Source organism: Cyprinodon variegatus, unplaced genomic scaffold (assembly GCF_000732505.1).
Source record: "Cyprinodon variegatus isolate N-32 unplaced genomic scaffold, C_variegatus-1.0 Scaffold376, whole genome shotgun sequence".
Lineage (NCBI taxonomy): Eukaryota > Metazoa > Chordata > Actinopteri > Cyprinodontiformes > Cyprinodontidae > Cyprinodon > Cyprinodon variegatus.
Window position 1 is genome coordinate 582521 of NW_015150829.1, and position 11374 is coordinate 593894.

The 11374-nt window shown below is 42.4% G+C and overlaps 1 protein-coding gene across 27 annotated transcripts in view; it reads right to left on the bottom strand.

The window, feature by feature from the left end:
- LOC107092344 (CUGBP Elav-like family member 2) overlaps window positions 1-9454 on the bottom strand; it is a 312350-nt gene extending 302896 nt beyond the window's left edge. For 12 of the 27 annotated variants that reach the window (XM_015386752.1, XM_015386762.1, XM_015386771.1 and 9 more), the window contains exon 1: window positions 8636-9454. In XM_015386752.1, coding sequence (XP_015242238.1) covers window positions 8636-8688 — 53 coding nt within the window. In that variant the 5' untranslated portion in view covers window positions 8689-9454. The remainder of the gene's footprint in view (window positions 1-8635) is intronic. The other 15 variants (XM_015386777.1, XM_015386779.1, XM_015386776.1 and 12 more) reach the window with 4 other exon arrangements.
- Window positions 9455-11374: the final 1920 nt, after the last annotated feature.

Consider the following 11374-nt stretch of genomic DNA (forward strand, 5'->3'; position numbering starts at 1 on the left):
ATCTGACAGTTTTTCTGTCTTGCTATTGACAGGATTAGCTAAACCTTTAAACAAACTAGTTCTGGTTTGAAAAGCTTAGGAAACCACAGAGGTTGCTTTGAAGTTGGGATTTTTGTTCATGGATCCTTGGAAACATCTGCTCTCCGAGGGGAACCTTTTTTCCTTCCTTCTCCCATGCACTAAAGCAGTGAAGCTCTGTTTAGAAGAACCTTCATTGTGGTTTGGGCACCAAACAGTTGAATCCAAGTGAAGCAAAGATAAGCAACGGTAAAAACATGGCTGTTTGTCTGATGCATTGTAACAATCACATGTTCTGCTTGAGTCATTTCAGGTTTTTAACAGCACTGCCAACCACTTCTATACAAGATAAGCTAGCTGCAGCCAAAGCTGTGCAGAATGAAAACATAAAGGAGCCTCAGATGATAAAAAAAAAGCAGAGAAATGTAACGACTTCAAGCTCCAACAGAAAGGAGGAGCCGGTTTTACTTCCTTTTTTGGGTCTATAAGCTCTGATGATTGTGAGTTTCTTGGAAATCCAACAGGAAATTGTGAAAGGTTGAAATGTACGGAGCTGGAGCGCGAGGAGCAGCGGGTCGCATTATGTAAAAATGAAAGTGGAGCCATGACTAAACACTTTGAATCCTGCATGTTTCCAGGCAGCGCTGCTTTCCTTTTCATCAAGACTTTCTAGAAACGATGTTCCAAGTATAAAAAGGTGGCAGGCCTTTTTAGGGACAGACAGGTTCTATAGAACTGCTAGGTTCACACCACATAAGGGCTTGAAATCATTACTGACAGATGACTTTACTAATATGTAATGGATGTCAGCTTTGAGGGAACGTCCCCCTGCTGAAGGTCAAGAGGCGCCTTCGCTGAGCCTTTAGCTCATGTTTAAAAAATAACCAGAAACATGCAAAGAGCTACAATCATGGTGAAAAGAAAGTACATCCAGTTCAATTATGGGCTTCGTAAGGATGATAAAATCATCTGGTCTGCAACAGGTTCTATTAACTGTAAAAATATTAATCAAATATAAGCCCTGAGGGTCTTAGGAGCAAAATCCGCCTGATATTACAAATGAGAATTAAAGCAAGAGCAGCTCCCAAACTATAAATGGGAAATACAAATGTTTGTGTTTGTGTGACAAAAAGGCTTTGAGGAATGTTTTTCAGGTGGAACCACTATTTTAAATGTCACCATGTCGGATTTATAGGTAATTAAACAAAGAAAAAATGGCAATTTTTTTCCCAAAATAAACAATGCAAAACACCATTTGAAACTGTGGACTTCATAGATCCACATCTTGACTATAACTCAAGCAAATTTTGACTGAATAAGTTGAAGCATGTTTGTTCCACAAAGGTTTTAGTTGGCAGTGAGCTCGGCGGAAATGTGATTTTGGTACAGTGCCAAAAGTGGCCAAATTATGTAAGAAATGTATTTTTCCACTATTAAAAGGGAATCTGGCCAAACAAATGTGCTGATTTACATTATTGGAGACCTTCTGCATAAGACAAAGCCTTTGCTCTTAAGATTTAGCCCTTGTTTCATTCAAATGTAGCATTGAACACACAATAATATTAACCAAACTGGTTAATAGAAAATAAGAATAACAGAGAAAGCTTATGCCAGTTATATCACCTGAAATGATCGCACAATTACCTCCTACCCCTCCTTGGAAAGGTCTGAGGCTCTAGTTTACAGTGATGTAGGGGGCGGGGCTAAAAAATGAATACCTTCTGTTGCATTACTCCAGCAGTGTCACATGTTCAAGTGGAATTTTAAATATCATTTTATTTGTTTACACAGCTATAAAACAAAAAGTACTTGTGAAAAAATCATTTTGAACCATGTTTTAGAAATGTAAAAGCCCCATTTGAAAGGTGTGTGGATGAAACACCATGTGACTGTATTTTGGCCATTTCTATAAATAGATAATATAATTTGCAGGGCTTAAGGGGATAATCTATATACTAGACTTCTGTAAATAAGAACATAATTTTTTCTCCAGGGTGTTTCAGGTTCTGACTCTCAGAAAAACAACCTTTAGGCTGATCCTGTAGGTCAATAACAATAACAATATTCGTCCTCCATTTACATCATAAAAATTACAGTGAAGTCGGAGTGAAAATTACTGGTGTTCTGTCAGGTGAACATACCCGGTAGGACCCGCATACCCATAGTCAATACCAGTTTATCGCTTTAGTTTTGTACAAAAAAATACACTTTAAACTACCTCAGCAGGCGTGTAAAATTGATTTTTTGTATAAAACTAAAGGGATAAACCCAAATCTGACATCTTGCGCTATGGGTATGCTGGTGTGACGGGGTATGTTGATCCCACAGAGATCTGAGTTTTCAGTCTCACAACAAATCCATCTTGAAAGACTCCCGCTAATACGTCCGTCTCGTAACATCCAGCGAGTCGGACCAATGAAACACTAGCAGGGTTTTTTGGGGGCGGGACATGAAGGAATGACGACAGTCAGAAGGGCCTTGTTGGGGCCAATCAAAACATGGCTAAACTACAACAAACTTGGCTAAACGTCCCTCCTTTCCACGGACAGGCTGAACGGCAGCCATTCCAGATTAATCTGGCTTCTGCCAGGTTAGGTCAGAGGCTGCAGATCATTTTTGAACTTGTGATCAGAAAGTTTTAAAACACTAAAAACATTTTTTTACTTTTCTTAAATTGGAAAGTCTGGTGCGTTTCGGTTAAACTCTTCAACAAATTTAATTTTAGCGTCAACTGTTCTTAGACTTAGTTGTCTGATTATCAAATATAGTCTGATCGGCCACTAAAAGTCTGATCTCTGGTTTAACGTCATTTTTGTCACCATAGCTCAAAGGGACTCGTTTTGAACTAAAATCGTTCGAACCTTACTCTAAACTGTTCTATTTATTGTTTACCAAAGATTATGACTAATTTGTAAAGTATTTTTGTGCTGAAATACTTAAAAGTAAGTTTTGTTCATTTCTGTGTCGCCCCCTGCTGGCTGGGACCAAGAACGCAGGTTTGGTTTTACTGTCCGGACCCAGAGGTTCATTTTTTCAAAGAACCTGATTCCGTTTCACCAAGTTCAGAATTTAGGTATTTAGAGGAGAGCTGACCAATCAGCAGGATTATGGTCCGCAGATAGAAGATGGTGATTTAAGGATAAAAACGATCAGAATGCGCAGCAGAACGTCAGGAAGAAAAGGCTGTTTAGAATGAGTCTGGCTCAGTAGGGGCTGGTTAAAGGGGCTTTCCTCTGCACAAACAACTGGGTCTGGAGAGAATCTGATTATTGCATCACACAAATATCCCAGCTAGAGGGACCCCACCCTGCAGCGTTGTTCCATTTTCAACAGCGTGTGCATCTGCTTAATGGAGTGCACTAAAACATAGATACTACATCCAGCTGAAGTCACGTTCCAGCTGCCGGAATCAAACATGAGGACATTTCTACCTGCAGCCCCTCCATCACTAACACCATGGGGCCAATTCTGGCCTTCTCTTGAAGGGACCCTCCTGCCCTCTGGAGTCAATCAGCTTTACTTCCTGCCTCCTTCTGCTCAGCCGTTACTTCAAACGTCGAAAACAGTCCAGTCTGCTTTCTTCATACGTTTTCTCGCTCCGTTTTTAATTCGCTCCTTTTGTTTCCTCTCTTTTGCAACACTCCCAGGCCGCAGTCTGCATGGCAACACTCTCAGCGTGACACTTCCGTCACCCAGAGAGCGAAGAGGGAGGAAAGGAGCGCCGGAGCATGGACCTATCTCTCCCCGCTCACAGGCCACCCATAATTCATTAGCTCTCCTTCTCATCCTCTCCGGGTTTCCCCTCTCTGCAGTGTGAAAGCGGATATTTGCTGGAATGAAGCTGCTGACGGTCGTTTATTTTGCAGCTTTCAAATCTGACCCTTTTTTTTCACAGCGAGCCTCATTTAAAAAACGTTTTATTGAAAAGCGGGGAAGAGGGAACCAAGACGCATCCTTAACACCTCAGACTTGTCAGGAACCGTCTTCATTCTGACACATTTAAACAGATTTATACATTCCACCAAATGGAAAACAGAAAAAAAAACAACCTTAAAGGAAGAAAGTAGATGTAGACGGAAACGAAAAGGATTTTCTGCACATTAGCCACTGGTGCAGCGCAGCTTTACTCTGACCTATTGGCGTGACCCGGGAGAGACAAGAAAAACTCACTCCAGCATCCCGCCTCTTTCCTTTCTTGCTTTTGGCTTCACTTCCAGCATCCATCACTCAGACACACAAAGAGATTATTCCTCTTTTTTCCCTGATTTTCAGCAGGCAGAAGGCCAGGCTCCTGCTTTCTTCTCCATCCTCTCATAACTCCCATTTTCTCGCCCAGAAACGGACTCTTTATTTAGCTTACCCCCTACCTTTATGTCAAATTTACCTAAAGACGATTGCAGCGAAATGCAACAAATGAAATAAAAGGACAGGGAAGGAGGAATCCAACCATCCTAGCAGGAAGAAATCTGCACTTCTGTCTGTTAAGCCGAACGACATAAAGAGGGTTGGTTTGTCGCTGGGGGAAACACTCAGAGGTTCAGAGCCGCTTCGTGCAGTTCCTTTGAGAATCAGACTATAACGAAGTAAAGCACTAAAACACAGCCGGAGGGAGTGATTAGAGTGAACGCGTGTGTGTTTACGTGTACAGCAGAGAGTGAGGAGAGCGAGGGGGGGTTGTGGGGAGCGCCACGCTCCAGGCGGTGCATTATTAAACAGATTTGTCACTTTGGACCGGCGCCGTTTGGAGTGTGAGCGCGCACGTCTGCCGAACCTCGGGTGGAAGATCCAGGAAGGAAGGAGGAGACAAGAGAGATGGAAAAAAAACAACCCTGAAATTAAAATAATGTGGAGGAAAATAATGGAGGGGGGGGGGCTTTATGCAGCAGAAATCAAATAAATAAATAATCACAGTTCAGAAAACAAACATGGGTGTTTGTTGGCCCCGCCCTCTATGTTTGTGACGTCATTGAAAACAGGAAGGGGGGCAAAAAAACAACAACAACGAGCCGCAGTAAATAATGAATGCGCAAAAATAGACGAATGAAAAACAAATATAGAGAAATAAAAAAAATTTACATGTTTGAATATTAAATTAGTAACATGGAGGGGGGGGCTGATTATCTGGGGATGGAAGAAAAACACTGCTGGCGATTTTTTAGAAACAGGTAAAAAAAAGACAAATTAAAGGAATCGAATCAATGAAATAATAAATGTTGAGATTTAAATGCAATAAGACATAAAAAAGTTTGAGCGTCTATAAATTAATCGAAAGAAATCATTAAAAAATAAAAGAAATTAGAAATAAAACAGCAAGATTAATAGAATAAATGTTTTTATATGGCACTCAATGAAATATTTTAAAATTTCAAGACAATAGTATTATTGGAATCCAGGAAAAGACCTTATTACCTTTGAACACTGCAAAAAACAATCTCGAAATAAGTAAAAAAGTTCTTAAATTAAGTATATAAATAAGATAATTTGCCAATGGAATGATTGGTTTTACTCTTATAATAAGATAATTAGATAAAATGCAATTGTTTTTTCTCATTTTAAATGTAAATTGTCTTGTTCCATTGGCAAAGTGTCTCTTTTACCTCCTCAATTGAAGAAAATATGCAATTATTTTAAGAAAAAAATACTTATTTAGATGTCAATTTTTTGCAGCGTAACATTTAACAATTATGGATGTTTTGATGGCAAAAATTGATCAAAGTAATAACAAGAAACGCAAACTTGCCCGAATATATAAAGAAAAATAACAAAATTTCCTCTATAAGAAGAAGGAGAGTGAAAGAAACTGTTTGTTTTTTTCGGTACAACATAACCTTAGAGGCATTAATACTGACACTGACACTTATATTTGTTACTTTATAAACCTATATTTAATTATTAACTTTTTAACTTTAAGCTGGCCGTTAAACACAGTTTAGGCCTGAATTAAAACATTCACTGTCCTCAGAACATGACTAAGACCCGCGCACACAAACACCTAAGAAATCCTGCAGCTCCTGACAGAGAAAAAGGAAAGAAAGAAATAAAAAAAAGCAGCTTCTTCATCTGCTGCGACAGACAGCAACACTTGTTTTAGTCAAAAATAGCTTTAGAGAGAAAAAGTCCTCTATCTGTGTGTGTGTGTTTGGAGGGGAGAGGGGGGGCTGTGATCTGGAAGCCTGCGGAGGCCAATCTGACTTTAGGAGCGAATCAAACCAGACGAAGGCTAGAAGAGGCAGCGGACACAGAACAAAGAGTCCGAGAAGAGAAGAGACACAGCCTGTGAACGCAGCTCTGCAGCGGACTGGGAATGAGAGAGCAAGGCGGCTGGAATATGGCTGCAACATTACTCCGGATCATTTCTACTATTTACACTTCAAACAAATCAGAGCGAATGAAGAGAGCCTCCGGGAAGCTGAAGGTTTGCAGAGATTTTTACTCTGTAGAATAAATGCTAGTTTGCCTCTAAACACTATTTTTTTTTTTGCAAACTAACTCTCAGGTTTTCTCCAAACTTTCTCCCTTCTCCTCTGGGACCTCGTGTCCGGCTGCTTTCCCACCATCCAGCCTCAGATCAGTGATTATCTGTGATTCCAGAGAGGTGGCCCAGTCCCATCCGCCCTGTGATGGATCAAAGGCTGAGGAGTCCTGGACGGGATCAGAGCAAAACCAGTTACTGGACCAGTTCCAGCATCAACCGGATGAAGAGGGGCCTAAACAAACGCAACGAAACCCCCTGAAATAGCTCATCACGCGACCCCATCAGCGCCCTCCATCATGCGTCATGCTGTCCTCGTCTCATTGGACCGAGATAAAAATAACCGAGCAGCAAGTTTCCAAAACGTTTGTCGGTTTGGATCCGAGGCTACATTTAATTTTCCCAACATAAAACTAAACATGAAGGGAAAAAAAAAGGCTTTTTGACTAATTTATCCTCTGGGTGCTACTCTGAAGCTAAAACAGAGCCACACACTCAGACCATCAGAGGGGATTTAAAGATTCAGACGCAGCTCGTCCTAATTAGGCAGATGGATTTGCACCTCTCCTTCAGTCCGCTGGGATATAAAGCGACACATGATGCAGGCAGACAAACCCTTTAAGTGGATTAATTAAAACCAACACAGAGGGGTCAAAGGTCAGGCCCCCAGTTCCTTTGCACTGTCCTGTTTCGGTGGACTGGAGCTGCAGGACGGAGAGGGTGGATGTTTCAGACTAATTGGAGCCAAAGGTTTGTCTGATTTCCAGAGAATTTCTAATAAAAGAGAAACTCCGGCCTCCTGCGTGTGTGTGCGGGGGGGTAGGAGAACGGCGCTGCTGGTGGCGTGCACGGCGGCGTTCCTATTTACTCCCCTGCAGCCGACGGGAGGCAGGCAGCAGAGAAAACGCCTCTCTGATGCTCCGGCTCGTGCACGCGCACATATTTGTCACATTAACTCCAGATTGCATTGCAGTCAGATTCCAGAGAGCTGCAGTAATCGCCTGTTTGGGATCATTTCTGCCTCCTCTCACAGTTTCATTTCTGCTGCAAAGCTGATTCAACTTTTGGAGAAACAGGGTTTGTCCTGAAAAAAAACAACCAGCTAAGAGTAAAGGAGGCAAGCCTCATTAAAGAGACATCTCTCAGGTGTTGCTGAGCGTGACAATCCGGCGAGTGCTGCTCTTTATTAAAACGCCCCATGGTTGGACAGGGACAGCCGCTCCTGCGTCTAATCCGAGAGGAAGGTTTAATAATGAAGCGAGGAGGTAAATACTCCTGCTTCCTTCCTTCCACATCAAATTTGGATTCATCCCTTCAGCTCGGCGCTGACCTTTCCACCTGTGGAGCAAACACAGCCGCCCAGAGGCCAGCTTCTGATTATTAATTAGTGATTATGTGGGTTAGAAGGAGCCAGGAGACCTGTCCCCGTTAGGTAAATGGAGCGAGGAGTTTATTTATGGGGTAGCTGTCCGTCCTATTTCTCAGCCTGAATGGTCATCAGCGCATCACTGATCCCCCTTCCTCATTTCCTATGTTTGAGGATGATGATGGGGGTTGAAGGGGGGGAGATAAAAGAGAGGAAGTATTCAGATGAATTTGTGACAGTCCAGAGAGAAATGATTTATTTATGAAACGGATGAAATGTGAAATTCATAAGCTGAGGTTTAATGATGGCGGCAGCTTTCAGTGATCTGCGGGTTTAATAGCTGTTTGACACACGCTTGACCTTTGACCTCAGGCTTTCCCCCTGCATGATTCCACAACCAAACGCTGCAGAACATGTTCCGATGTTCTCTAACGGCGCGCTGCGGCGGGCAATCAGCCGTGGCCAAATGTTTCAGGATAAAATTCCTGGAGGGGGGGGGCGGACTTTTCTGGCAGCTCAAACATTTGGAGGGATGATATCAGCGTGGGGTGGGGGGGTGGGGTGAGGGGAGTGGGAGGGAACGAGCGCTGTTCCCACTTCTAGGCTGGAATGGGAGAAGTTTGGGAATGATGGAGGTGAATGAGATGGAGGAAGGAGAGCGGACCGTGCGTAATTACGCACCGCGGTCCGCAGCCTGCGCCCCGCGTCCCACCCTGCAGCGCCGCGCTCACAGCCCGGAGGAGGAGGCTGTGGTTCGGAGAGACGGGCCGGCCGCTTACCTTAACACGTTCCAGCTTTTCAGAGGGTCCAGGTCTGAAATTATAGAAACCATTTTCGGCTGGCTGGGGCTGGGCAGCACCGGGAGAGGGCGGGAGGAGGCTGCAGCGGGAAAAGGATCGAAAGAAAAAAGCGGCGCAAAGGCTGTAAACTCCGTCTGCGAATGACAGCAAACGCTGGGATGCGAGCTGTCCTGGTTGTTCAGAGGCTGATGAGCGCTGTCACAGCTCTCTCTCCTTCCCCTCTGCCTCCCTCCTTCTCTCTCTCTCCCTCTCTGTCTCTCTCCGCCCCCTCCTGATCCAAGCCTGAGCTCAGAGCTGCCTCTGCTCCGTCCTTCAGAGGCTGGCAGCTGCTGCAGGAAACGCAGCAGCTTTTTACTCCGTTTATCCAAAAGAAATAAGGAAACTAAATGTTTTCATTTCTAGGTTCCCATTTTAAATGATCTTCTGTGTTTCTGCTCCTTTATCTTCCCCAAAGCACTGCAGCTTACCTGCATATAAACAGAAAACCACAGCTGGATCCAAACAGCTTCCTCTAATAAGATGTTGTCATTGGAAACATGGAATCGATGCATGCAGACGTTAAGTCATCTTATTTTCTAGTTTTTAGACTAAAATCAAAGTAAAAAAAATAGAAACATCTAAAGTTTGCTTTTTCATTTTCTGTTTACAAACAGTGGCGGTTCTATGCCGACTGTCGCCATGGGCAACACCTCCTCTGTCCCCATTTCTGTTTTAGTTCCCAACCACTGCATGAATGCAATGCATTCCTGGTTTGATATGGCAATAAATGTTATAGTTTTCATAACCGACTCAATCTAAATGGTTTTCCATAAAAAAGACTTTATTTTTTGTGTTTTTAACAAATAAAGTTTAAAAATCTCTGTTTAATGTAGTCTAGGTGGAAGTTCAACTGAATAAACTGATTACTCGCCTTCATCCACCTGCGACACAGCCAATCAGCTTTGAACCACGCCTCCATGAAAGCCAATCAGCATCCAAAGTTCCTCTGATCCGCAACTCGTCTGCTCCTGTGCGCAGGCGGTGGATGCGCTGTGACTTCATTCAGATGACCCCGTTTCAACCCACCTCCAGCATCGTAGCTAAAGCTTCATCAGAGCGTCATTCCTCCTGGACTCTTACTGTGTTCCCTGTCTCATCTTAACCATGTTGAGCCTGGTTTTGCCAGAGGTTTCTTCCCAAAGGGGAGTTTTTCCTCTCCACTGTCGCTTCATGCTTGCTCATCATGGACAGGTTCTCTCAACCTGTGTTATCCAAGCTGGACTTCCATCTTCCAGGTCCCTGAGTGAAGCTCTAGTATCAGCTCTCACTGTCCACTGGATCTCCCCATAAAGCTTAGCAGACCGTCTCTCTAACCAGCAGTCTACAGACTTACCAACTCCATCTATCTCCACTCCACCAGTTTCAGGCCTGGAGGAAACAGCCCTGTTCTTTGCTCCTGTTCATGCATATCTATCAAAATTAAGTGCTATGTTTCCTGCTGAGGTCTGAGCGCCACACACCAAGTAATTGTATCAATAAATTTCTTCTAATTGTCTTTTCTCTCCGTGTGAGTTTTTCAAACTGAAATGTAAAATTATTGGCGTATAAACAGTAATGATTTTTCCAATATTTTTGAAAGCAGAAAACATTTCAAAAGTGAAACTTTAAAGAAAAATCTACAAAAATAACTTCTAATTGACTCAGATCACTGTTGCTCATAAAGGGCAAAGTGACGCGGTAGTAACTTCCTGTCCAAGCTGACCAATAGAAACGTGTCTACAGTCCATCCGTCAGAGCAAGCCCCGCCCTTGACATGTAGAGGAAGTAAAAAGGGATTTAAAAAGGAAGTTATTTGTGAAGCTAAGCCCCCACCCCCCCTCAAAAAAATTTTAAACATAAAATCTGAAATTTGGATAGCAAATAAAGAAAAAGTATTTGAAAAATTGCTCATCCGCTTAGGTCCACAAAAACTCACAACAAGTAGTTTGTGTGTTTTGATGATAAATATATGATATTTAGACATTTTAATTAATAAATTGATTGGTATTTGACTGTTTTTCATCCTTAAATTGTTTAATGGAAAACTCCAATCTCAAAAACATGTGCAGGTCATTACTTTCTCATTCATTGAGGAGAATAAAAACAACTAAAGCTCATTAAATGTGTCAGGGTGACATGATTTTAAAAGCAGATTCTTTAGAAGTTTGACTCTTAGATAATTTAATGGACTTTATCTTCTTCTAATTAATATTATTGTTATTTCAAACAGCTGTTATGGGATGTATGCTGTGGTCCAAAAGGGAATGAAAAGCATGCAGGCAGGAGTTAAATGGAATCTGTCTCTGATTACTGGAATGGGGCAAAGCGATGATAGCTGGACCTTTTGACACAAGCAGATTTCTTAGTGAATCGGCCTCGTTTTTCTGCATCCTCAGAGCTGTTTCCATGCAAATGATGCTTTTCTGCAGGTTTATGGCAGCTGGGACTTTTGCATTTAGATGCATCGATGGGTTATTCAGAGGTTAGCTTGCGTCGCAACATGCTTGTCATTTTGCAGGAATGGAAACGAGCATTGATCCTTTCCTAATCCAGCTAAATAAAAACACAGGCAGCCTTTTCTATGCTTACAATGATTGTGGATGGATGGATGGATGTGGATTTTTTTTTCAAGGATCGAATTAATAAAAAAAAAAAGATGCTGAAGATTCTTTCACAGATGGGAACAATTTTAATCTAACA